The sequence below is a fragment of the Strix aluco genome, chromosome 10 (assembly GCF_031877795.1).
Source record: "Strix aluco isolate bStrAlu1 chromosome 10, bStrAlu1.hap1, whole genome shotgun sequence".
Taxonomy (NCBI): domain Eukaryota; kingdom Metazoa; phylum Chordata; class Aves; order Strigiformes; family Strigidae; genus Strix; species Strix aluco.
Window position 1 is genome coordinate 12,694,814 of NC_133940.1, and position 27,490 is coordinate 12,722,303.

The 27,490-nt window shown below is 44.6% G+C and overlaps 1 protein-coding gene across 1 annotated transcript; it reads right to left on the minus strand.

The window, feature by feature from the left end:
- Positions 1 to 25,717, minus strand: LOC141927902 (synaptotagmin-like protein 2). Its single transcript, XM_074835291.1, has 16 exons — positions 24,853 to 25,717; positions 22,365 to 22,516; positions 17,251 to 17,344; positions 15,614 to 15,707; positions 15,346 to 15,439; positions 13,607 to 14,728; positions 12,174 to 12,272; positions 10,043 to 10,134; positions 9,474 to 9,575; positions 7,501 to 7,670; positions 6,580 to 6,682; positions 5,781 to 5,942; positions 4,955 to 5,033; positions 4,262 to 4,361; positions 3,067 to 3,272; positions 1 to 1,406 (listed from the first exon to the last, which is right to left on the minus strand). Exons 1-16 carry the CDS (start codon positions 24,951 to 24,953, stop codon positions 1,261 to 1,263), a joined length of 2,916 nt encoding a protein of 971 aa, XP_074691392.1. The 5' UTR covers positions 24,954 to 25,717; the 3' UTR covers positions 1 to 1,260.
- Positions 25,718 to 27,490: the final 1,773 nt, after the last annotated feature.

Sequence of the window (27,490 nt, forward strand, 5' to 3'; positions counted from 1 at the left end):
TTGATGACTAAAGAAGAACATTCTATTTAATCACAATATGTACATCGAAAATACAAATTACAAAGCTGCATTTCAAAATGTATTCACAACGCCACTCTGCCACGGTCAGTGTGCCAGATGAGAAGTTCTTGCAAGCTACTGGCAGAAAGGAAATTCCAACCGTGGACAACTCACTGACAGGCCTCTGGCGTAAGGAAGACCAGCAGCAGGGCACGCAGAGGCAGGAGACCACCCCAGGCAGCTGTAGCCCTGCAGCGACACTTCGCATCCATTCACTCCCTACTTACCTCTCCCACCAGCTCCCAACATCTCCTGTGTTCCAGTGTGGTTTTTTTTTTCTTTCCTGACCCGTTGTGCCAGGCTAACACGAGACCACTTCCTACATCATTATTTCGAATTGAAATGTTTTGCACACAAGGCATTTCAAAGGTGCGATTAGGCCCATCAGCAATGTAACCATGTTTTACACTTGGCCAAGCACTTTAGTTTATATTGCACTGAAACTGTCCTTTCATAGAGTACTTGCCTGAGGTCACTGAGGAAGCCTGTGGGAAAGCTAGGAAAACAGCCCCTGGTTGCAAAATCCCACTAGCTGCAGGACCATCACTTCTCTCTTTCATATAAAATCAGAAAGAAATTAATATATTGAATTCCTCATTGTCATCCTCCTCACGTTGCTTCATTTCCTGGTTCAAATAGTCCTCTCTTTCTTTAGATTCACCTCGGGTCTCAATTTTCCTCATGTTAGAGATGTGTTATCACCAATGACAAATGCCAAGCTCCCATTCTCAGACTGTGCTGCTGGTGACTTGGAGCAATTCTACATCAAGTACAGAGTGTACCACTTGCAGGGGAATACGAATAATACCATGCTGCTGCTTTAGTACAACTACATCTCTGCACAGAAAAAAAAAAATGGCACAAGAAACAGTAAAAAAATAAAAATATGTATATCTCCTTTTCCTTCTGCCAATGTTCCCAGAGGTTAATGGAATTCAAAGATACTGAATATAAATGATTAAATAAAACAACAAATGAAGTTTCTTCTCGGTCAAAATAAAGTATAGCATCAGTTTGGCATCTTCCATGTCCTCTGTCAGGGAATTAGTACTTAACATTTAACATTTCCAAAGTGCTGTCCAACAACTGCCTTATTAACCTGACACTTGCCAACCCCGTGGATGGTCTCTATCACATCGGTGCAGGAAGTTTCCTAGTTCTAATGACCACGTTCAACCTTTCTATGGCACGAATGGTGGGTTATTTCAGTTTTTTTCTCCCTGCCAGTGAGCGCAGTGGCAGCAATCCTTCAATCCATTCATTGGCAGCTGACATCATCTCCTGCCAAAAGGCCACCTCCTCTTGCGTGGAGTCCATCCAGTCCACAGAGATGCCATAGCTCAAACCTGTAAAGAAGAAGAAAACTACAACGTTGGGAGCTACACAAAGAGTTTCTACACGATGCAAAAATACTCAATGGGATGTAACTGTTGCAGGCAGTGCCTTAACATTAAAGGTCCTGACTTCCCCTCAGCAAGTTGCATGCTAAATGCCTCCTGTTCTGCTAATGACCTCCATTTTGCACCAGAGTTCAGAATAAAGTCAATGTAAAAGCCACAAAATACAAGAACCCTAAACATAACCTGCCAAGGAAAATAATATTGGGCTCAAGCCCTTTCTGCATCTTTCGGAATGGTAAAGAAAGTCTAAAAGGCTTGGGTTTCCCCTTAGATTTTCGTGTGGACTGGGTGGAATATTTGTCAAAATTCTTTTGCTTTACACTTCATTTATATAGGAATCAAACATACGGTAGCAGAAAAGTGTGTACATTAATTCCAAATTGATTATTCAACCATATTTGCACGTGCTAACTACTTGTCAATGAGATAAAAGTCTAAATTTGGATCACAGCTTATTTTGGGGTTGGTAATTTTATAACTTGCTTATGAGCTTATTCTTGTTGCCCCTTCCCACTAGATAGTTCACAGCCCTCCTGATGACATGTTAGAGACTGAAAACAGAGAAGACAGAAACAAATGCAATAAACACAGGGGCACCTGCAAGGCAGACTTTCCAGCTACTATGAGCCTTTTCCTGATACCCTCAAGGAACATTTATTCTTTATTGCAACATTCTGAAATCTTCTGTTTGTCTTTCATCTCTCAGAAAGTCCTCTCGCTTAACAATGAATAGTTTAGAAAACCTTAGATATCCCACTTACAAAAATAAAAGATGAACATGCTATCTTGCCAAAGCCTAGCTATGTGGTACACTAAAAGCCAGGATATTGGCTTAAAAATATTGGAGTTTTCCGAACTGACTAACCCCATTGAAGTAAAACACTTTCAGCTAAGCACAGGTCTAAGTCCTTCTCTGAACTGGAACTTCATGCCGTCAACTCCCAGAGACAGTGACTGTCTCCCAGTGGAGCAAATGGCCCCCCTGCTGAGGTCGTTCAGCACTATATCCTCTAAATAAAAACAAAACAAAAAAACATCACCACCACCTTAGTCTACACCCAGACAACTCCGCTCTTCCAATTTGTGATTTAACTCCAGCTGATGCACTCTCAGCACTGATTACCTACCAGATCAACTAGTGTAGCTCACCCTGTTTTTCAAATATTAGCTATTCTTGCTACTAAAGCTACTAAAGGGAGGAGGTGATGTGGACGGAGCACCAGGTGGTGCTGTCCCACATGGCATTCACGTTGCCTTCATCTCTGAGCACTCCTCCCTGGGAGAAGCAGCAATACAACATTGATTTGTAACGCAGCCTGTCTTCCTGTAACAGCAGGAAAACTCTCTGATGGACCCAAGGAGATTCTTGAGTTTTTCCAGACCTCAGAGTTGATGTTGGCAGAAAATGTAGGAATAGAGGGTTGCTATCATGGCACCAGTGCCCCTCCATCCCAGACCCAGTGCAAGTACCAAGACTCTCTCCAATTACTGAGACTCCCCATCCCTGGTTTCTCCCCAACAGGAAAGTGCTCTGGAACTTCCCATTATATCTTGTGGCTTAGCAATATGGTAACAGTATTCATTTAATGTAAAGGAAGTCACTTACCTGTCCCGAGGCCCAGTCTGATTCCTCCAAGGAAATGGTTGGTAAGTTTTTCATGATCCCACACAGTCAGTTCAACACAAGCATCCTTCAGATCCTCTGTATGAAAGCCATCGTATACAATAGTGTGATTGAAAACAGGGTTTGTGTCTCTTTTTATGACTCGGGTCTTTTGGTAACTCTTCTTACTGGTGTCTGGAAGCACATAGCTTTGACAGGGGAAAAAAATACAGCATGTAGTATTGAATATCTCCTGAGATTTGAATTGTTCCTACCAAGTTCCTTGGTCTAACAAGCCTCAGTTCTGAGGGAGTAATTGGGTCTCAACATAAGAAATCTCTGTAAATTTAATAGGAAATGTTCATAATTCCTGGATGAAACTTTTTGTTTTGCCAAGAAAATCCATTTTAAAAGCAAACATTTTCAGAAAGAAGGGTACTTGCTTAAAATTTCCTGCTTTTGGCAAGGTTTTTTTGCAAACTGACATTTTACATTAAAAAATGGACCTTACTTTCAGATATTTCTACTTTCATAAATTTTCATCACTTAGATGCCTAAGAGGGCATTTTAAAATGGTCAGTTAGGCTTCTTGAGCGGCAAACCTTTCTGCAGGAAAACTCTGTAAGGATTTAAAATATACAAAAAATATGGCGATCACTTCAAAGAGCCAAAAAGATCTTAAAATACCCTTAAAAGGTTTTTAATTTTCTGGAATATTTGAAGTACCTTCTCCCTTATAGCAGACAGAATTGATATTGCAGGCTGCAGAAAACACGCACATGCCAAATTCTGGAGAAGATCAAAGCAGGATCCAACCATCTGTATGTCAGTTCTGGTGAATCCCTAACAAATTCCCAAACTTTGCATGCAAGCCCATATCAAGGCAAAATTCACCACTTCACATGAACACACTGGGCAAGGTGCAGGGCCCACGATTCCTCTCACTCAGATGCTATGGAGGCAAATCACTGAGTGAGTCACAGACAGTGATTGACCAAGAGCTTTATCACAGCAAGGATTTTCCTAATTTGGCCACAAGTGTATAACAAGGGCAATTTCTTCTACAGAGTCCAATGCAACACAAAGGCTTTACAGTATGGAGGCACAGAGAGGTGAGCCCGAGAAAAGAGAAGAAAGCAAACTGCTTTGTGGACGCATGGACCCAGGATCAAAGCCAGTAACATGCTCATGCACTTACCATTTCACAAAGGAGTCAACTCCAGAAGGACGCAACTGCAGCAGGTCTTTGACGTCTTTGACCCAAATGTGAACTTCGCCAGAGGGAGGATTCTTGGGACCTGCCATTTAGGAGAGGAGAAAAACTGTCACATCAGTCCTTATAGCAGCTAGCAAAACGACAAGCTTCCTCTCCAGGGATCTGAGGGAGCAGCAACAGGACTTGTCTGTGAATGCACTCCCTCGTGAGCTCTGCACGCCTCTGCCTGGGTGTCACAGCACTCCTACCAGCCCCATCACACCTGCAGTTGCAGAGGCCTCCTGACACAATCTGCTGGTGCTGCTTTGAAACAGGAAAGGAGAAGGAACTGCTGGGCAAACCCAAGCCTGTGCCTGCCCCACAATAAGAGGGGCTGTGTGCTGCTGCTACCACATGACAGCACCCTACAGTGCCCACAGTGCTCATAAATGCTGAGCAGTTTGAGGTTGTTGAGTCCTTCCTCTCTCCCCAGCACTTTCCCAATAAAACCAGATGTGAAAATCAGGTGTAAGCTGCAGATAGTGCTAACAAGCACTGCTGGTTGTGCCTTTGTGCTGATCTCTGAGATCTTGCTCTGATAAGATCGCTCTTTCGCCAGCTCTTAAACAGATGAGGCATTCCAAGCTGCATGTCAACATACGGGCAATACTTCTTAATGCATGAAACCCATTTTACCTAGGCTTCCTGGAGGGACGTACTTAATAGACAAATTCATCACTCCTCGATGATCCACACCATTAACAGCAGAAAGGCTCTGAAACAGAAAGAGTTATGACTGACTAAACAAGGGATTGTATAAGCATAGCAAGAAAAACAGCTTTTGAGTTCAATGGAGGGGCACAAATGGACAAACTCTGATTTTACATGGCTGGGGCAGCCCATTCTTGGGGCAGTCCATTCTCAGGGAAGCTCCCTTCTTTGTGGCTTTGTTCACAAACTCAGTCCCTCAGAACCAAAAGCCTGAGGATTCAGAGCAAGGCTGCCCTTCCAGACATGTCCAGCTGCACGTAATTAAGCATCTTAGTTCTGAAAGACAAATATCCTTTATTTTCTGCAAAGGGATCTGAACCCAGAAGCATGCAGGAAGCTGTACGGGCTTTACAAAAAGTGGCATCTGAATATTTACTTCTCAAGGCATGTTCAATTGCATCACCTAGCACTCTGCCGTCTATTTTTAAGGGATGGTCTTTATGTGAGTAGAGAGAGAGAGGCAAAGTCATGTCAGAGTTTCTGTTGATTAGTGTCAGATCACATGTATGAAAGTGTCCCTATAGATCAGTCACCAAATAAGACCCAAGAAGGCCTGTGTTCAGAGCACTGAATATTGCACTAATGTGTCCCGGGCTTGTGGGTGTTTTACTGCATTTCCCGAGGTACAATTCAGGTTGTTCTGCTCTACCACACCACCCAAAGACCTCAGAGGAGTCAGGAAGGACTTCTGCCACTCCTAAAGGCTTCAGGGTTTGTCTAGGAAGAGGGACTGCAGCTGAGATGCACTTACTCGGGGTTTCAGCGGGTACCAGTTGAGTTTCCTGTTGTTCCAGTCCCAGCTGGCCAAGTCTACTTCGATCTCTCCCAAGAAACTGTTACGTCCCAGTGGATCATTGTGCCAAACAGAGAGATTTAATTTTTGGATCAGCAATACCATTTTCTCTATTTTATACTAGAAGAAGAAAGAGAAGTCAGGTTGTTCAAATTTTTCTTCTGTTTCTTTCACAACCAGAAATAAACTACTCAAAAGCTTGAATAAGCTCTGAGACACTCAAACACACTCCACACATGCACTAATGGACTGGCCTCGCTCTGAACATCACTTGTTTTGTCCTGCAGAAATACTACCACCCTGACAAAGCTTTTCTGCTGAGCACAGGGAAACCTAGCACTCCGTTCATCACAGGGCAAAACCAATACTCTTCCAAGAACTATTAACACAGCCCAGGCATTGTTAAATAATCCTCTAGTTGTTGATAAGTAAGATCACATAATGAAGACCTTTCTTACTAGTCCCATGCCTCGTGACTGCATGCCAGGGAAGGGGATAAGAACACCCCATGCTCTGGCTGAAGGCAGCAGAGGCTGCAGGTCCCCATCTCATCCAAAGATCACTGTGAGGTTTTGACAAAGAAATCTTGGGTGCCACACAGGTGGGTAACCTTTAACATCTCTGCCCTCACAAACCCAAGGAAAGGGCAGTGCAGTGTTGGCGAAGAAGCCTGGCAAGAAGGCAGGATCTTTCCAGACCTGACCTGGTACGGGTGCCTGCTACAACACAGGTTTTCAGAGCATGTATTTGTTCTTACCCGTAACACCTCGTTGTAAATGGGATTCACTGTCCTCTTCTTCACTGAAGTTTTCCTCTTACCCATTCTAGCTTTGTCAGGGAGCAGATAAGTTTTAACATACCTAGAAAAGAACACAAACTCCAGCTGGATATTGTTCCGCATCTCCAAGCTCTAATAAGTGGGCAACACTTGTGAACAGTGACATGGAAACAAAAGACCTGGAGTTGACTCTGTGAGAGCAAAACTAATTAAGAGACCTGCTAGGATATTAACTTGTCATGCATGTGAAGTTATAAATCTCACTGGAGATGGGTGAGTGCCACCAACATTCAGAACAGGTAGCTTTCTAGGCAATATGGGAAACCAGCAAGGCCATATATCCATTTTCTGAAATGCCCGTAACTATAGCATCTCTGTACATTCAAAATCAGGGTGAAACTAGAGAGAAGGAAAGAGGTGGAATGTCTTTAAGTCACTCTCTCAGGGTTCAATTCCAAGCTCCTTTTCATCACCTTTCGAACTAGAGATCACTAATCTCTGTATAACTGCCATTGTTGCCCTAACAACACTTCTTTACGGACTTTCTTTTCATATAGACATGTGTCTGCATCACCAGAGTTACTACCAAAGTGTATTCACCATGGGGAGATCAAGGTTCACACAGATGCAGGGAGAACATATTCCAGTGATAACAGGAACTGTCTCTGTAGTGACCAAAGCTTTCTCAATCTGTTCAAATTTAAGTCTGGCAACATTTACTGATGTCAATGCCTCCAGAACCATCAGCTAGGAAAGTCCCAGCAGTAAGCATGCACTAGAATTCTGAAGGAAGGAAGGAAGAGACCATGACATTTAAAAAGAGAAAATGTAAGACAAGAAATCCTCCAGAACACAAAATTCAGCAATGTAGAAGTCACAAGGCACCAAAGCGTTACTCACGGATCAGATCTGCCTTTCTTCTCATCCACAACAGCCAAGTCCTTGCACTGGGACACATGAACCTGGAACTCTCGGTTCTTCTCATCATAGTCTAGAGCAAACTCCACGGTACCTTGGGCATCCACACTCCCAAAATCGCCGCTGTAGACACTGAGCACACTGCCACTCACCTGCCAGATGGAAAAGCAAGGTCAGTGCCACTGAAATAGGCACCCTCCTGACTTGGCTTCTGGACAAAGATGATAGTCTGAGAAGTGCATACCCAGAGAAAGAATCTGCAATTTCCGTTCTTGTGTAGTATTGTGTCCTTGTCACAGAAATGGTCCACATCTGCAGCTGTGCTCAAACAAGCAAGGGTTGGAGAACCCAAATAAGGGTCTCACAAGGATATGCTATCCTAGACCAGGACTCAGAAGCACTATTCTCCCGAATGCTCAAGATACGCCCAAGATTTCTCACCCCTAAATCCCAAAACTTTTGGAAATAGAGTCAAGTATTACTGGGGGGACCACACAAGTATCTTCCCTTTCCCTATGCTTACAGTACAAACAGCTGCTATCCTCACCCAGTCTTATCACTAAGAAAGAAATATATTGAGAGAACTTGAACTATCTGTATATGAACTTCAGGTAGATCTAGTCACACAACTGTCAATCACTTTTTAAATTGGCTAGTAAGAACCGTATCAGACTAGAAATGCAGGAAAAACTATTACTATTGTGTTGCTTGCTCACAATGTGCATGGAGCTGTACACACCAAAAATAGATACATCCCCTGTCCTGAAGAGCCAGTCCTACCAGAGCCAGCCTGTGGGCATCTACTTGCCACAAAGGCCCAGGAAAATGAGGTTTCCACAGGTATAAATCAGAAGCTAGGCACCCAAGAGCCACTTGCTTTCCCAGAACAAACTGCATTTGCCCATACACCTTGGGCTTCTTTTTTCAAGGCTTTGTCTTTTACTGGTAGAAAGTCATGAAACAGAAACAAAACATAGCTCCAGAAAGATGAGAGAATTTTCTATTGTCCCAGTCACTCATGATTCCTGACAGGGTAACATAAAAGCTAATGCTGTTTACAAAGCAAATAATTAACCCTCTTGACACTTTTCTGTGGTACAGTCATGAACATTTACCACAAAACTTTCCTAGTGATTAACCCAATTCTCTGCCTCCCCCTACATCCTTTGGTTCTAAATTTCATTCTATTATAACCTACAAGAACCTGTCAAACATCTCCCCTCAGTCCTTGGAGCTGCATTACCATTCCATCAGGATACTCACTCCAGCACAGAATCTGGAACAAGATTTCCAAGAACACCTGTGTGACTTGGACGCAAAGGGCTCATGTATAGCTCCCAGGATCTCCAGAGTAGGAGAAGGACTCATGTGCCCCAAAGTTCAAGGGTTTTTTTAACATATTTATCTACATTCATGATCTCTCCCTACCAGCACTGCTTCAAGTATATTCTTTAAATCTCACATACACACCTTGGAGACACCTGTAACAGTAATGCAGCAAATTCAAGCACTTTTAAGCAGCATCCCCCAAAACACTGTCTCTAAGGAATCTTTTAAAAATGTTCAACTAAACACACTCAGCTATTCTCAGTTTTCCTTAGAAGTTGAAGCTCTAAATCACGTTTTGCTGTCCAACTCTGAGTTCCCTTGAATTTGCTGATAAAGTGAAGGATGAGCTTGCACAGTGCACCCATCTGCAGTCCCAGCTCTTGTGGAGCTATGGCTTACTGTGAATTTGTCTAACAATGACTCAGTGGGTCTCTATGTTAGATGGTACCTGGAGACACTCCTTTAACCCAAGTAAGTAATTAACCATCACCATTCTTCTAATAATGTACCATGCAGAAACCATCAGGATACTCCGGAGGCCACATCATCAGTATCAGCCTAAATGCAGTGTCACTGCATCTGACTGAGAAACCCTATCTAGCGAGATGTACGCATTAAATACCTACCGAGGAGACAGATGCCATGTCGGACGAGTGGCTGCCAATGCTAGGCGTCTTTTTGTGCTTGTTAAACTGGAAGCTGATTTCCGAAGCCGTGTCTGATTCAGTCTGCTCAGAAAATAACAAGCATCTTTAAGCTCTGCCGTATGAGCACTTTGCAACACTACAGAGAAAAAAACCAATAGCTCAGCAGAGTCCCATTAAGCAGCGATCAGGTTAGGAGAGTGGAGGAGAGAGCAGGGAGTCTCCCCAGAGGCATTCCCTCCGACCGGCAGCGAACGTCATCATTAACTGCCTCCAAACAGAGCTGCATGCAACCACCGGGTCTCTTGGAAAGGGCACGCAATACTGTGGTTTGAGTCAGAGGGAAACACTAAAACTCCTCCACGATAGAAGGGTTGGTTTGGGTTACTGGGGGATTTTTTATTAAGGCTTTTCTCATTTATTTATGACATAACCAAGGCATGCTCTAAAGCAAGTACTGTCGGTGTCCAGGAGAAACATCCTCATGAAACCGCCAGCCATTCAGGGGATGCTGTGAACATTATTGCAGCCATTTCAGGCATCTAGCCTACCTCAGACAACAGGAGAGGAGAGGATCTGCTCAGCTCTTTGACTCTTTCAGGTTCAAGAAACTGGTGGGGTATCAAATGAGGTTTATTGTATGCTGTAGGTACAAACAAAAAAGGCATCAAGATATCTTGTCAGAGTCAGGAAAATATAAGAAAGTCACATTTTTGTTTAAGGGCATAAGGAAGGAGGAAAAGCTTGTGGGAGGCACCAGAGTACTACCTTCTTGCCCCGTTTCTGTTGTCTGACATTGAAGTTGATCCTCCCCAAGAAAAAAACCCGCTAGCTAAGATCTGAAAGCTATTTTCAATGTGGTTTTGTTAAATGTGTGGGAGTGTGCAAACTCCCTCTAGTGGCTAATTTAATTCTCTTATTAGCCTAAGGATGTGTATCTTGTTTGCATCACTCTTTGTGTAGATTTAATTTAGACTAAAACCATTCAGATCTGCCTCCTTGTCAAAGAAATCAAACATGGTCACATTTTGATCTCATAGCACATTTACCTGTACAAAAGAGCTGTAAAATATTTATACCTACAATTTCACCATTGCATATACCTTTCAAATACTCTGCCAGACAAAGAGGTGGACAATAGCCAGATATCTAAAAGAAGAAAGTCAGAAAGCTTCATATCAGCTTAGAAAGATGGTTACTGGATTGCTTAAATGTCTCAATAAAATCTATTTGTTCTATCTTTATCTTTTCTCAGTATCCCTTGAAGATGACTATCTCCATCCCAGAAGAATTTGTTTTTAGAAGATATTATGTGCATAAACACGCATGCAGATATACACACCTGTTTAGCATGTTAGTCACGATGATCTATTCTTCAGTGCTCAAAATGCCCAAGAGCTTCTTTGGCATTTTCCTTTTATATGATTTACCTTTTATGTGATTTACCATTCATTTGATATTTACTACTTTTTATTTCCAAACATGTGCAAAGCATTAAATGTAGCCCTTTCTGCAGACTACTTGTTATACTGCAAACAAGTAAGTGTAACTCTCTAGAGCAGGGTTTCCAACGATGAAGTTTGTGGCTCTAAATAAGCTTTAATAAGGGGAGGCTAAAATCTTGGTTGTCTGGGTGAAGACCACGTCACTGAATGGCAGTGCATGTGGAACCTGAAGCTCCGAGCCACCGTGCCATGTGACGTGTCACCGCACCATACGACGGGGCATGCACTTGGCCCAAGGCTACCGGAGGGGGTGGCACAGTCACAGGGCGAGCAGTGCATCCCACTCACAGGCTGCCTTCGACACAGCCCCAAAGGGGACCCTCCTCCCTCCCATAACCAGGGGTCAGGCTTACTTAAACAGGCTCAATCATTTCCTCCAAGCAGCTCTACCCTTCCTCAGGCATTACCTTCCCAGCTGTCTCACCTCAGTCCTGGCAGCCTTGGCCTTACTGCTTTGCTTTTAGGCAAGCTCTTAGCTGTCCTCTTGGGCTTGCCAGTTTATACCTTTTGGGGACTTTTATTGGCTTTCTTGGCCACAGAGGCTGTTGCTGCCTTCCTTCAGGCTCCCTTCCTGGGTTGCAGCTTTCTTGGGCTTCTTGGTGGCACAGACAGGTTTCTTGGCCATGGGTTTCTTCAGGTTTGCTGCTGCTTTCCTGGTTGCCTTCTCCTTAGCTCCTCTTGGGTTATCAGGGAGAAACTGCCCCCATAAAGCATGTCCCAGCTGGTAGCTGGGAAGATCAGGCCAGCAAACAGGGTCTGCTCTGGGTGAGGTGAGAGGCCCAGGCAGGGCACTGCAAGACCAGTGAGCATGTGACAGGAGTCTGTGGTGTGACTCACATGCAGGACGTCAGGTCTGGCACCTCTGATTAACCCACTGCGCTGGCTGCCATGCAGCTCCCACAGTACTTGGTGGGGGAAGAAGAGAGAGGGGTACAAGCTTCTTGCCAAGCCTCTGAAGGCCCTGTGTTTTTTGCTGAAGACACTGAGTAACATACCACCAACCCAGCTGCAATTTCCTGGCTCTGAATTTAATTTTAGGCACTAATTTGATGATGAAACAATATGTCATTTTCCTTGCCTGGTACATGCACAGAAGCACCAGGGATGCAGAACCTGGGCATAATATATTACCTTCAGGGAATGTAAACCAAAAAGGAGAAAGAAAGACATTACTCACTCTCTGTGGTTGTGTAAATGTTCACCATGCTCTTTGCCAGATTAATGCTATTTGCTCGGGCCAATGCCTGAGCAGCAGGAGAATGATCCCCATCTTCCTCTGGAATATATGGAAAGCCAAATCAACATGGTATAATAATAAACACAAATGGGCAGTGTGTCAACAAGCACATGTGTGTGTCTCTCCTAGCTTGTTCACTCTGGTTAGAACACGCTGCAGTTACACTACACAGGGCTGCTTTCAAATCATCAGCATGCTTTAATGTCTCTCCCTGGGAATAACTCTTCACACTATGATGGGAAATGTAAACACTGGATTAACCCAGTCCCTAAAACAGATCAGAACTTGCAAAGAGTTTCCAGTGCAACACAGCCATCTGCTAATATAATCCTGAAATGAATGTAATAATAGGCAAAAAACCTGAGAAATATAAGAATGATCTTGTATAGAAAGGAAATATTTCTGTGTACCTGAAGTGCAACTCAGAATTTTCATAGAAATGTTACGTGAGGTAGGAAATAAGCCAAGATATGACACCATTAAAAATCAAAATCAGGTGAGTCTATGGAAAATCCTCTCAAACAGGTCTTACCCAGGTACATAAGGACAGGAAATTTGGAAAAAGGACGTAAGAATCTCTCTCTTCCTAGGTCTTTGCTTGGCAGAGAGCAGAGCTGGGGGCAATCAGACCCCACATGTAAAATGAATTGCAATTAACAATAACTTTTGCTCATAGTAGCAGTCATTACAAGAGCCCATCAAACCCAGAGGAAGAGGCCAATAAAGTGGTGATACTATTGACACCATCACGGTTGAGAACATGGTATCAGAATCCAGAAAGATCAGACTCCTTGTACAGTCACTTTTGTTGCAGTTTAATATCCAGATTTACTTGTTCATTCCCAAAATACCCAAAATGTCATTTAAGCACTGACAGCCAGTGGCTACATCAAGGTAGCCTAACAGCCAATGTATTTATTAAACATTTTATTTCACATTTTATTTCTTCTATTTGTGTCAGATTTATCGCTACCACCAGAAAGAATTCCTCCAGCCTCACATTTGAAGAAAGCACAGTCTTCCCAGTGAGTGAAATAAAGTAAGTTCCTGTGACCTGTTGTAGGTAGTACTAAAGCAATGGAGGGCTGTCCCGAGCTGAGGTGCTTGCAGGTAAGGCACGAGGGCTGGTAGTGGGGAGGAAGGCAAGGGAACATGGCACTGTCCCTTTTTCACCTGCACTGTGCTACACAAGATCTGTTTCCAGAGCTGCTTGCTAAACACATTCTACACATGCTAACTCTGCATGAACTGCAATACAGGATAAATGGACAAATGAAGAAAATGTGCAAAATGCAGAAGGGTTAGAGAAGAAAACAGACTTAGGGGTGACTCTCTGTCAGGATTTCACAGGGTGCAGTTACGGCCCTCAGTACCTGAGTAAACAGCTGAGTCTGCTCCCTGAACGGCTTCTCTCTCTCCGGCTGGTTCACCGGGTGGTGGCTGGTCTGAAGACTTGTAAGTTTTTTCCTCATGTAGCTCTCCATTTATTTCCATGTTGTCATGAGTTCCCAAATCAGATCTTTCTTCCTTCTCATCATAATTTTCACCATCTGTAAGCACAGGTTCGATAAGTATCTGCACCCTGCTCGCCAGTGAATTCACTGCATGCTTGTGCTCTTTTGCCACGATAAACTCATCTGTAGGCATCTCTGGCTCAAACGTGCTGCCAGACACTTCTTTGGTAGGTGACTCGATTTTGACGGAAGGCGCTCGCACAGGCAATCTGGATTTCTTGGAGCAGTGCTGTGCCGCCTTCTCTTCCTCTGGCGCTGGCGGCTTCCCATTGCTTTCACTCAGCGAGTTATTTCTTGTAGCCAGGCCGCCTTTGCTCTTGGCGTATGTGGATCTAGGAATGATGGAAACTGAGCCCTTCCTTGCAGGGGCTACATAGCTTGGTTCTTCCTCGCTAGAAGACAAGGTTATTGTCCTTTTGTAGGGGGTTCTTGTTTTCGTGAAGACACCAGGTTTTTCTTCGCTGTTCTGGCCTTGCCCAGGCTGCCCAGAGAGTGAGCGGCACAGCTTGAACTGCCTACCATCTGTCTCCACCCGGCTCGGGTCCTCCGGCATGTTTCCCACCATCACAGAGTCTGCTCCTTTCTCCCAGAAGTTCTTCAAGTTCTTGAAGTGTTCACGATTGAGGCCGATATCCTCCTCTTTGTTACTCATTGAGGAGATCGTATAGTTCACGCCTTGCTTCACAGCCTGGCTGCTTTCCCCCTCTGTGGTCAGTGGTTTGGGGCTTGCCAGCAGCTCCCTCCTTGCAAGACTGTTCTCTGCCAGCCCCATGTGATTCACAAATTGCTCAGATCTGGGGAAAGTTCTGCTTGGTTTCCTCTTCACTGGTATCTTGCTGAGAGCATAAGCCTCTTCGGGTGGAGTTTTTGGCCCCACTGTGGTGCCAGTGGCCCCATCAACAGCTTCTTCTCCAACTGCACTGCTGAGCTGAGGTACAGCATCCTCTGAAAGCTTGGTGGGCAATGGAGATACTCCATGACCTACAACAACAACAAAAGCTCACGACCTGTCCTGCCGCATGACATCGTATTTCCCTGGAAGGTCTGGGCTGCAGCTTCTCAAGGGGAAGTCAAGGGAAGCTTCCAGAAACCTTCCTAATTCTTCCCCATTTTGAGACTCTAGCAAGCCCTCTTCCATACGAGGAAAGCCCTGAAAACCCCCGCCCTTCTCTCTGCAACAGGACATGGAAAAAATTCACTGGGCTCTAAATTGTTGCTGTGAGTTGGGGATTTGTTTGTAGCTTTGCTTCCAGTTTGAGAGCTTTCCTATTGGCTATTTGCTACATACCAAAAATACACTCTACATTCAAGGCAGGAAAGAGAAGGTAACTTGGATTTGTGGATTAATGAGTTGTGAGCCAAGCACTCAGTTTAAAATATACTGAGAGCCAGGACAAGTTTCAGTCATTGGGTTTTTTTTTCTTGGTCTCTGCTGCCTTGGGCATAATTCATACAAATGTTGGCAGCCCATTCTTACATTCCAAGGTAAGAAATACTCTTTGTTATCCGTTTGTACACACACAAAAAAAGCATCTTGTCTCCTGGTGTTTGATGTTGAATAACAAAACCACCAATGGCTCACTGAACAAAAACCTTACCTTTTCTAGACAAATGCAAGCTGTCTGTTGCAGCCACAGATGGACTTGTTCCAGTGTCACTCTCTGAGGAAGAGACCTCATGTATACTGGATCTCTGAATGGAAAACAAACCCTATCAGTGTATATAAACTGGCAAGACTGGAAAAATATATTTTATTTGAGCTCAGACACCAGGGCAGGCAGTCTGTGGAGCCCCTGACAGTAGGTACAGACTGTGTGAAGGTCCAAGCAATAACAAAACAAAGTGCAGAGGCTGTGCCTACACTACCTTGTGTGACACAGACAGCGGGATGGGAAGTCTTGGCTTCGGTTTTGGAAAGATTTTACGCTCCTCTGTGGTATCAAGAGCAGGTGTGCTGGATCTGGGGAAGAGGAGAAACACCTGAGCAAGGAGATCATGGTATTGATGTGCCTGGTAAGTTGATCAGGCAGTCTTCAACATCATCTCAGTTCTGCTCAGCTACTTTGTCACTTTTATCTACTGACCCAGCCCACTATAAGGCTGCCCAGAGCTGGTGCCTTCATTTATTTTCTATGTTACTGCTTGGAAGGACTGGAGAACATGTTAAATGGCCTGAACTTAGAGTAAGGATGAGTCTCCCACTGCAGTCAGTACAGAACTTGCTCAATAAAAACAATGGTGTCAACTTCTACGTTTATTCAGACTTTCCCCTTCTAGGAAAAAAATTGCAGGGAAAAACACAGGAAGCAGCAGTGCCAGAAAGGCCCAAGAGCCATGCAGAAGGGAGATGCATTTCCATGCTATGTCCTGGGAAGGAACAGGCCACACCTCCCAGTTCAGGCCAAAGGCATAACCAGGTTGATGGAGAATTTAGAAACTATAGGAATGATTATGACAACAATAGTTGTTGTACAGGATATAAACCCTCATGCTTGGAATATAAGTTAATTACTAACTGCCTGGTAAATAAATGGAAGAAACACACATTGCAGGCAGTTTGCTTGACTGTTTCTACCATTTTTGGGAGTGTCTAGTGGTGGCTGCTCTTTTAATGGAGAACAGCAGTCAAACTGGTGAGATGTCATATGGGAATGCTTTGTGTTTAGGGTTGAATGAGAAAAACAAAGCAAGCTTTTCAGGATTTAATCACACACCACCACCCCCACCCCCCCCCCCCACCCCATTAGGACCATTGCTGTGCTGGTAAAGCAGGAGCATCTCAGGCTTGCTGACTCTGGATGCTTCATTAAGCAACACCCAAGGATCAGCTGCAAGAGGTTTGGAAGTGTTGTCAAGGCCCATATTTAATATTTAACTGGAGCAATTGCCACCTGTGAAGAATGATTCTTCATTCTGCTGACAAAAAAATGCAAATGAGATGGCAGCAACAATAAATGAATATGTGAGTATTTTAATGGCTTCTCCATAGTCCACGAATATTGAGTGAGGTCACCGATTTGTTCCTTGGAGTGCTTTTAGTGGGTGTTTCTGCTCAGTCAGCACAACGTGAAATCCTACCAAGCCTTGATGGAGAGTGCTAAGCACTGGACACAGAGGTTGGCACCAGCAGGAAATGAGCAGTTTCCTCAAACAGTTCATTCTGTTAGTGTTGCTCCATGGCAAAAATTAAACAAATAAAACTATAATTACTTTGAAAAACTAACCAGAATATCCTGACATTAGAGTCAGTTTCCATTTTACTGACTCCTTATCAAATCATGCAGGAAAAGACCTTTCTGGGATAAGCACATTAGCACTTAGTTATTGGGGGAGGATTGATACTCTGACAATTCCTGGAAAAAGGATTTTAAAAATATCCTATATAACCCATTACTTCTACAGTCTTGGAAACTCAGTTAAAGACCAGGAATTAATGAGTAGCATTCAGTTTTCATTAGAAGTAAGAGCAGCAGCCAGAGCATTGCACAAGTAACGGCGGCTACCTCTTCTCTCCTGCGCAGGCAGCGTGCTCAGGGAAGGCAGGACTCGGGGTGGCTTTGCTTTCCAGACCCGTCTGGATGTGCTCGTTGGCCTCATCTGTAATATAACAGAGACAATTGAGAAGTTATATTTATTTAAACTTGTAACGGCCAGTGTGTTTTGTTTGGGGAAAGAAAAGGCTTGTTAAATGAGTCCCACCAGCACAAACGCTGGGGATTTAAGAGGAGGTGGCTGACGGGGGGCTCAGTCTGCTCTCCCCGGGGATGGGGGAGGCCCTGGGGCAACATCGCCCGTGCTCCCCACGCAGGCACCTCCAGACCCCATGGGTCCGAGAGGTCAAAGCCAGCTGCCTAACGCCTGACTCACGCCAGGAGCTGTCGCATCACGGGAAACCTTTGCAAGACACTGTCAATAAAGTTAATCCATTCCAGGATTTAAATTCAGCCATTTCCTGTTTTGACTCAAAGTCATCCGATCTTGGCAAACAAAGGAGGAGGCCAATACAGTTAATGAGGAGATCCCTGTTATTTTCACTGGCACAAGGCTCAGCTATGTCTTCTAAGCTCTCAAAGACCCTAAAGAAAAAACAATAGAAGACAATAACCTTTACAGCAGCCTGCCAGGGCATAAAGTTGCATTAGATATTTTGCTGGCAAAAAGGCTTTCTTGCTACTGCAAAACCAAAAGGATGAAAAAACTGGCCATGAAAAACTAAGCTTAGTCTGGTGTCCTGGTTTCGGCTGGGATAAAGCTAAGTTTTTAATCAACAAGATCTGCACATATTTATTCACATGTAGCTAGGTCTATTTTAAAGAGTAAATCTACCTGTTACAAAAACTGCCAAATCTCTCTAGGATATATTTCACTACGCAATACAATAGAATCAGAGGCTCAAAGGATTCAGCTCTGACATTAAATAATACAGCCTCACTTGTTATCTGGTTAGGAAACTGCACTAAGCCCAAGAATAGACCAGTCCTACGGATGGGCTGTGATATCAATGTCACGCCGATGCTGCCCGTGTGGTGCCATCCATGCTCAGCACCAGCAGAGTCAGCCCGGCAGTAACAGGGATATCTGAAGATGGAGCTTCATCCCCTCTTGCCTGTGCATCCCCATGGAGAAAAATGCTGCAGTCCCAACTCTTCCTTCCTGCCCAGCGCCTGGCCCTGCGGTGCAGGGGACCACAGCAGGCATTGTTCAGGGCTGTCTGCGTTAGCACCACATGTCTGGCACACACGTGAGATGGCAGCTGGGTGCCTGTAGTTTCCCCAGCAGTGGGAAGTCAGGGAGTCACTCCTGCTGGAACACAGAAGTCTGGTTGTGTAAGAATGGGCCAGTTTTAGAGAGCACGTTTCTGAGAGAGGGACTGCGTTTTGCCCATGAAAACACTGATATACGAAAAGCATCACTGAATATTGTTTCTGGAGAGACAAACAGTGGCATGGCTGGTGGCACGTGCAGGCCATGTCACGTGCAGGCATGGGAAGGCATGCTGAGGAATGTTTATTTATACAGTGAGCCACGTCCTCCTCTTTTGCCCTAGACCCAAGGGAAGGAGATGCCAGCAGGTAGCTGCTCTGGAAGTAGAGGAACCAAACACAGAGCTCCCATGTTTTCCCTCTGCCTGTCATGGTTGAAGAGACCTTGACAACTGAAGGCTGCATTCATTTCTCATCTCACTTCCAAAGGCATTGTGTCATACTTGCTTTTCACTGACACCTCCCCCTCAGACAGAGCTCCTGGCTCCCAGCTGGCAGAGGCAGGGGGAGGTGTTTGCTTCCCCCCATCCAAATCACTGCCCTTCAAAATGGCTCAGCCACTGACACAGCTATATCTGGCTTCTATAACCACAAACAGGTTATTAGTACATTATAATCCACCAAGACAAGCAAAATGCCTTTGCTAACTTTAGGATGAGAGAAGAAGACGCAAATTCCAACAGAAATTAGTAGTGGCCTGACCAGTTTAACTTGTCCATACATATATTTATACACATATGTATACAGCCACTCCTGCCCTAACACTCTAAGCTGCTTTACTCATTTCCTATCACTCTAAAATGAAGACACTCAATGCTTGGGGAAAGCATGGCTAACTGTGCCATCGGGGCTGACTTGCCTCGACGGATGGATAAAACAGTCTCTCTCCTAGACGATTTTTAGCTCTCATCCATTACACTCAAGCTCAGGAAAAAGTTATCACCAAATTCATCCATCTGTGCTGCTCTGCAGGCTGTAGTTTAAATATAGGGTATCTATTTTATACATTTTTATTACTGCCGATTATTTGTGTTTTCTATTATAATCAATACTAACTGTGAAGACCTTTAGGGATCCACACAACTCTCCCTTCCAAAGGTTAAAACCCTTCCTCAGAAAAGGTCACTGGGCATTCTCCTGTGCAGGCACAAATTTCCACCCCTCCTCAGCCTCTTTACCATGCAAAGGGAATGACAGCAATTATCTCAGTGGGGCTTTTCCACGCAGGAATTTTCTCATTTCACTGTCTAACATAGTCATCAAAGACTTAAATCAGGATTAACAGCCCTGGAGTCATGAACATGTTACATTGATTTGGCTAAATGAACATGCACCCCTTCATCACCTTGAAAGCCAACAGAAGATGAGTGACTCTGATCTTTCCAGAAGAAGAAAAAAAGGTGTCAAGATGGCAGGTGAAAGCCCTTATCTCATCTATCGCAGACTGAACATGAGCTGCACAGCCAAACTGTTTGTAAAGGGGCCTCATTCTTGTTCCCCAACAGGCCAAGCACTGCTCTCACCAGTGCAATACTCTTGCTGACAAGCCAGTGAGAGAAGTGCTTGCCCTCACGTGTGGAGTGAGGCAATCTATACGGTAACCACTGCAGGAGCCAAGCACGCCATAGTCAACAGCAAGGTGAAAATACTAGCTACAGAATCTTGATCCTCAACCAGTGCTGTAAAACGGCAGTGGCAAAAGTAAGAGGAAGGAATAAAGTCGTGTTATACCTGTGTGCTTTACCACAATAAGTCTGAGAATAGAAAAAGAGAAAGAAAGGGAAGAAAAAAAAAGTTGAAAATAGAGATTTTTTCATTACTATAGTAATTTGGTAACATTTGCTTCTTCCTTCTTAAAACAGCATTAGTCAAGTAATGCACATGCACAAACATAACTTGCATATTACTGCTATATTAATAAGGAGTTTATTTTAGATGACAATGTGAGACCACATCTCATATGTGCACATGAGCAATAAAAGTTAAATCTAAAACCAACAATACTTCAAATTTTGCTTTCTTGAAATGGGCTGCAAGCTAAGGGTGCTGATGCCTCTGGCAAGGCAACAGGCAGTTGACTCCCATTCATTGCTGGCTACTAGCTGGGCTGTAGATGACAGAGCATTTGTCTGATCTGGGCCCCAGCAGAGGGGCTGCTGAAGCATCTGTCTCTTCATGCAGAGGGTGCAAGCACAAACGCACATCCTCAAAAAACAGAGAGCATGCTCTGCAGAAACGGCCAGGCAACTCTGTCGAGCTGGAAAAGGTTTTATATGTTTTAGCATTCTGAAGGGATGATTAAATAGTAAATTTAATGACATCATGAATCCTTAATACTAAAGATAAAAGCAACTTCATATGAAATATGATGGGCCAGTTCTGCATCAGAGGCTCCAATGAATCTATGCTAAGTTATTAGAGCTGTCAGAGGTAAGTAAAACACAAAAAGAAAATGAGGCTCTCAGATAGTGAAGTCCCTAGCCAGCGTTTAGCTTTGAGAATGTGTCTAAGTAATGTGGAGCTCAGAGGCGTATACTATACCCAGGAAATTAATGTTACAGAGATATCATGGCCAATGAGGCCCACCAAACAAAGGAGAGATCTATATTGCTCCTACTCTACAGCAGGAATGGGCAGCTGGGCCCAGGAAAGAGGACTAAACTGAACTGGTGGAGATGACATCTGAATTTTGGACAGATGGAAGACAAACCTTCAACTATGATTAGCCTTTACTGCAAAAGAACAGAGCCCAGTTATAGGGTCCTTATATTAGGGACCGTGGTAGACTTTGCTTCGAGCTGTCTATCAGGGCCATGGCTCCCCCTGAGCAGCAGCAGCCAGTAACTCACCAGCCACGTCTAAGTATCTGTGATTACCCACCCTGACAAGTAATCAAGGAGATTGTATGAGACTGAGCTGCAGTTCCACGGTCCTGCTGCGAGTCAGCTGGCCTGTCTTCATGTTGAGGACTGGATGTGAATCATCCCCAGTTCTGCTTTGCACAAATGTTCAGCACGAAGTGCCAGCTCCAGGCTGGTTACGTTTGGACTCAAAGCACAGTCCTGCTCGTTTCACATGGGCCTGATCCCTTCTCTTCTCTGCCCTGAGCCAACAAATCTGATTTGATCTGTTTTACATACTACCATGAGAGTTCATCTGCATGTCAAACAACACACAGTACATCTGCTTCGAATTAGCACATGGTCCCTCATATACCCTTGCTATGGCACAGCAGCCTGGGTACCATTCAGACTTCGCCCCAAAGCCCTTTTTACTTTGAAAACCACATTGTGCTTTGGAATTATTCCCAGGTAAAAAGCTAGCTATGGACCTTCTCAAGTGGGCAAATATTTGGCAAGAGAAGAGAGGCACCCCCTCCCTTTGCAGAGATGTGACTGACCCCACCACCTCCCAGCTGTCTGTTTTTGTCAGACCACTCTAGGAATTGGGGCGAGGGGGGAGTGGTGTTTGACCCACACATATCAGTTTGAGGCCAGAAATTGCCTGACATCATCCCCTTCCCTTTTGGCTTCTATGACAAGAAATTATACCAGTGACCTCTGGCAAACAGACATTTTGGAAGAAAAAAGCTAAAGTGGGGAAAAGGCATCTACTGCACGTAGCTGATAAACAGCTTTTGCCTTGGTCCTCCGCCACACTGTAATTTTTTCTTTGGGCCCTGATTTTGATAATCAGGTATTTTTTTCTAGGACTGAAAGTTTAGCTGACAATTCCCTTATCACAACACAAATGTTGGTCCCCAACAGGCTCCCAGTACAGGGAGACCCCCATATTTGACCACTTTTTTCTGGTCCATCAATTTGTTTTCTTAAGAGGCACACTGCCATACTTACTTTCTAGTTTGCCCTTTTTCCTTCTAATTGATGCCCGAAGTAGATCTGGCCCCTCTAAGTCTTCCTGAAACCGTTTTGCCTTCACTTCTGAAAACCATTCACCTGTCACAAACTTCTTCTTCTTTTCATCCTTGATGGAGCCTTGTATCCTCCTGAAAGTCAATGAGAACATTACACACCAAAAAGATCTCCAAGGTTTTGACTTCCCCCGAGCTACCTCCATAACAATTCTCTGTAAAGTTCACCTGTCTGATGCTATGAAGGAACCAGAGATTATTCTCTGCAATCACAAGGGCCAAACCAGCATTTAAAAAAAAGCTAATTTATTCTTTATCTGAAATGGGAACAGCACCTTGTAAACGCAGGCTTTCACCTCTTCCAGATTTTACAAATCCAAATCAGATCACCCTGCAAGGAGATTTGTTCATTTGCTTTTCAGCCCTGAGGTTTTGGGAAGGGATGGGGCTGTTTGCAGGTCTTGCACTTCTTCGTTTTATCTATTAATCTCTTCATGAGTGGCAAAGCCTTTTGGATCAAATCTGATGCAAACCATAGAAACAAATCATATTATTTAGAGGAGCAACCTATCCCTGCAGCATTCTCCCTGGACACTGCTCCTCTCCTTGTTCCTCCTGCCATGCCGATTTTGGCACTCAAACAGTTAGCTCTCCTTCCCGAGCACTGCTTCTCCTACTGTAACTCATTTGGGCACACCCAGGGCTGGTTTTTGGCACCTAAACCCGTCAGTGCTCTGTTTGCTAGACGTACTTTTAACCCTCCTCCAGTTATTTTGTTTTTATACCATGACTTGTTGAATTAGCTGCCTTTCAGCTGACACTGCCTCCCACAGCTCACCACAATTCAGGGCCCCTGCAAGACCTAGGAGGCCAGAGGAAACGCCCACCTCAGTCCAATTCTCAGCAGGAAGAGGGGGCAAAACCCCAGACAACTGTGGAGCCTTGAAGGGTCACATTTGGCTGCCTAAAAGCCAGAAGGGAGCAGGTATGGGATAACCGGGCTCCAGCCTCTGCCGGCAGTGCTGGGGGGCCCAGCAGGACTGACAGCCAGGGAGCTGCACAGCTCCAGTCTAGATCAGGGCTGCATCTGCCCCCGTGAGGGTCTCGAGGTGCTGGGCCAGAGAAGATGTAGGACTACATTTTAATCTTGCTGACACCAGATCAGTGTAATGCCATTGACTTCATTTCGCCCAGCAGGCAGGTTGTGTTGGAGCCAACTGCGTCCACACGTGCACCAAAGGCCTTACTGCATATAGCCACGCTGACAGTGAGGGGCACTTGGCACCACCCCGGTCAAGATCTAACTCACTTTGCTCCCCAATGAAAGCCTTTTGTGCAACAGCTTCCAAAGAGAAGTGAAACAAAACTGAAATGATCCAAACACTCTTTTCCCCAAACCTCCACTGTAAAGCAGAAATTTTACTGCATTTCAGAAAAACAAAAGAAAAAAAAAAGAGAAAACCTTGTTTCAATTCAGAGGAGATGTAAGAGCATGCAGACACATACATCTCAAGTCCAAGCTTTTTGCAAGCTACCACCAGTGCTGTTTCCCCAGCTCTCACCCGGGAGCAGAGGCCAGGGCACGCAGGCTCCCTGGAGCCTGCTGCAAAGCTGCCCACTGCCCCTTCAAGCCTTGAGCATCCCTCCTACATGGGGCTTACTCTTTTTTGGCTCAACAGCAAGTTGAAGACTCACATCCTTAACAGGGGTAAACTGGCACAGTGCCATCCACACTCACTGAACTACTCATTTCTTGCTGTGGGGAGTTTGGTGCCAGCTTCCTGAGCCTGGTGCATACTGTCAACCCAGATGGTCTAATGGCTGGCATTAAAAAAGTGACAGCAGCAACAAGCAATCCCGATCAACCAGACCTGAGCTCCAGGATGGCCAGTGACAAGTGAGCTGAACCAAGAGCGATGCCTGGCTCTGAAATGGCTCCCCACAAACCTTTGGCAGATCACGTAGCCTCTCACTGCCCCTCTCTGCCTGCACAACGGATACTGCATACACACCCACCTCAAAGAGCACCGGAGGGACACAAAGCAGATGAGAGAAGATGAAAAGTCTCATTCTAAAACACTACAGGATTTCTGTGCTACCGAGTGAGGAAAACAAGGTAGCAGCTACACCCCTGCTCGGACCTCTGACACTGAGAAATCAGCATCTTCCTCCCCAGAGCAGGAAAGGGATGATTTCCCTTTGGCATCTCTGAGGGCTGCCGATTAATTCAAAAGAAGAGTCCAGTCCTGTAATCCTGCAGAAAGAAGACAGCAGCGACAGCAGGATGGCTGAGAAAGCAAGAGGTGCAATGGAAAGATCCATCAGGATCTGAGCAAGAAGAGACAGCACTGCTGCAGCATGCATTTCTCCCTGTTGCACACACACACACACAGACACACATTCCTCTCTAAAAGAAGTAAAAAAATCCCCCAGGGGAACTCATGTCCTACTGTTACTGCATGCTCTCTCACCTGATACGATCCCCATCCTTCTTCTTCAGCTCTGCATCTCTCTGCAGAACCTTCATCAGCTTCTCATACTCCTCCTCGGTAAGGAAGCTCAAGTCCAACATCTTCCCAGCAATCTTCTTCAGTTCTTCAGACAGCTGAAGCAATGTCACACCAGAACTAATCCAGCCCAGACTGCTGCAATGCCATGGGCAGCCCCTGTGCAGCCTGCCCTGGTGTGTTGAGCAAGATGCGACTGGAGAAAAGGACTTCACAAAAGCATGACTTGGGTGGAAGTTGCATTAGCACCTGGACTTGCACTTCCAGGCTCTTCGCTGGCGTGTTTCTCTGCACTGCATTCCTTCCCCTGCCAGGAAAATTCTCTCAGCAAAATTATGCTCCTTTGCTTTTCTTCAGGCACAGTCGCAGCGATTTGGAAGCCAACGTCAATCAAACAGGCAAGCACGGGAAGGAGCGAGCTCGCCGCCCGCCTTAGCTGCCTGAACAGGCACGAAAGCTCATCTCACCAACGGCAACCCCGGCACCTCTGGCATGCGCTTTCTTCAACGGGGAAGTCTGCCTCCGGGGAGTTCAAGCATCCCTGCAAAGAAATAACACCGAGATGCCTTTTATGATAAGTGCGACATATGGTAACCGAATGTGTACATTGGGGGTTTTTATTTGTTCTTCAGCACAAGTTCCCAAACAAGCTGCCCTACTTTCCTCCCTGTCCTACAGCTCCTCACGCGGTATTAACCTAACCAAGACAGCATTCTATTTTAGCCACTTTCCTACTAACAGGTAAACAGTTGGCTCAGTGTGCTACAAGCAAAATATGCATATAAATTACCAAATTGCTTCCTTGCTTTTTACCTCCATTCTTCTTTTCCTCACTTCTTTCTGCTCTAAATGAGACCGAGGATAAGCAGCCAATCTTTGTAAAGCAATCAGAAAATGACAGAACAGCAACCTGCAAGTGTTATTGCTGCATGTTATGCTATAAAATACCAGAGGCTGCTCATTTTCTAATATGTGTGCACTTTGCTTCACGCTGCACTGATATTTGCTATTCAAACAGTATGGGTGCAGATCACTTAGTGTTTCAACAGACGCTGAAAATGGCCAGAGGCTGCAGGGCATGGAAGAAGAGTAAATCATGGGTTGCTTTGTTACTTTATTCCTTTTCCTCTCTCCTGGTCAACTTGAGGGCAATAAGGCACACCTTTGAGGGAGCAGAAGTTCTGCTCGTGTCCATGTAGGCGGTTTCTAGCTCACCAGATGGGATTTTTCCACTGTTTCCAAGCCCGTCAGGTGACTGTGGGTTTCATCATACTTGGCTTTTTCTCCCAAAGCCACAGCCTTGGCAGTCAAGTCATTAAAAATGAATAAATTCCAGAGTTCATGGCAAACCTGATCTGAAGGTCATCAGGCCCATTCCCTAACCTCAAGGCCTGTATCACCCCTACTGTCTGTCTGTCTGTCTAAGCTGCCCCTTTAAGGATGGCAACCACAGCCTTCCTGGATCATTTATTTCAGTGCTTAGCTAACTGGCAGCAAGCAACTTCTTCCTATTGCCTACCCCAGATGTCCCTGTTCTCAGTCCGTCCTACCCACCACGGGGATGGTCCTTTTACAGCCATCCTCACAGGGTTTTACGCTTCAGCCTCCACATCAACCAACCCAGCTCCTTCAGGTTCCTCAGAGCTGGGGTCTTCTTAATTTTTGTCAACTCTTCTTTAGAGTGTCTCCACATGGTGCATGTCTTCCTTCAACTGGCATGTCCAAAGTGGAGCACAAGCATTTCAGCTGAACTTTGCTCATTTCACATAATTTCACAGATTTACATTATTTTATGGATGACACATTCCCAAATGTTTGCTTTTTTCATAATGGTGCACAAAATGTTAGAAGAAAGAATAGGCATCTGACCTTAATGCTTACAAAGAAAGACCACAGAACATCGCATAAAAAGGCTCATACAAGGAATGGGCATTGTCATAAAAACTGTAATTATTTGAAGAAAATTTTTGGAGGGAAGGACACAACATTTCATATTTCTTTGAGGCAAGTATGGCTGTGCTTGTCACACCACAATTATAGCCTTTATCATCTGAGAAGCTACCAATACCACTCTCAATAGTTAAAACAGAAACAGTAATAAAAAGCCCTGATGAATCTCTACTGTTTAAATCTCCATTTCATCCAGCTTGGCACAGCTCTTCCATGCTTGGTTCCAACCATCTACTCTCTCTGGCTCTCAGGCACAATCCTACTTCTCTACAAAGACATTTACAGAAATTTCTGGGACAGACTTTATTTAAAAGAAAGTATCTAGGGACACAGTTTTCACAGTATTTGCTTCTCTAGAACTTTTATTTATTTTTAACAAACCCACGATGTGTGGGCTGAAAGTACTTCAGAAAACATTTTCAGCAAAGACTCATATTTATTCATCAGTAGTCAGTCAGAAAAAGAATAAAGGCTACTTCTTTGTAAATAGCCTTTTTTTCCCTGAGAATGTTTGATCTTGCTTGAATAGTTATATTAGAAGGAAAAGGTTAACAGAAACCAAACAGCCAACTCCTTCTTTTGTTTTAAATAGTTAAAAATCAAACCACTTAATGCACTCGCTGTGGGAAAGTGAGCTGGTCCAAAAGACCGC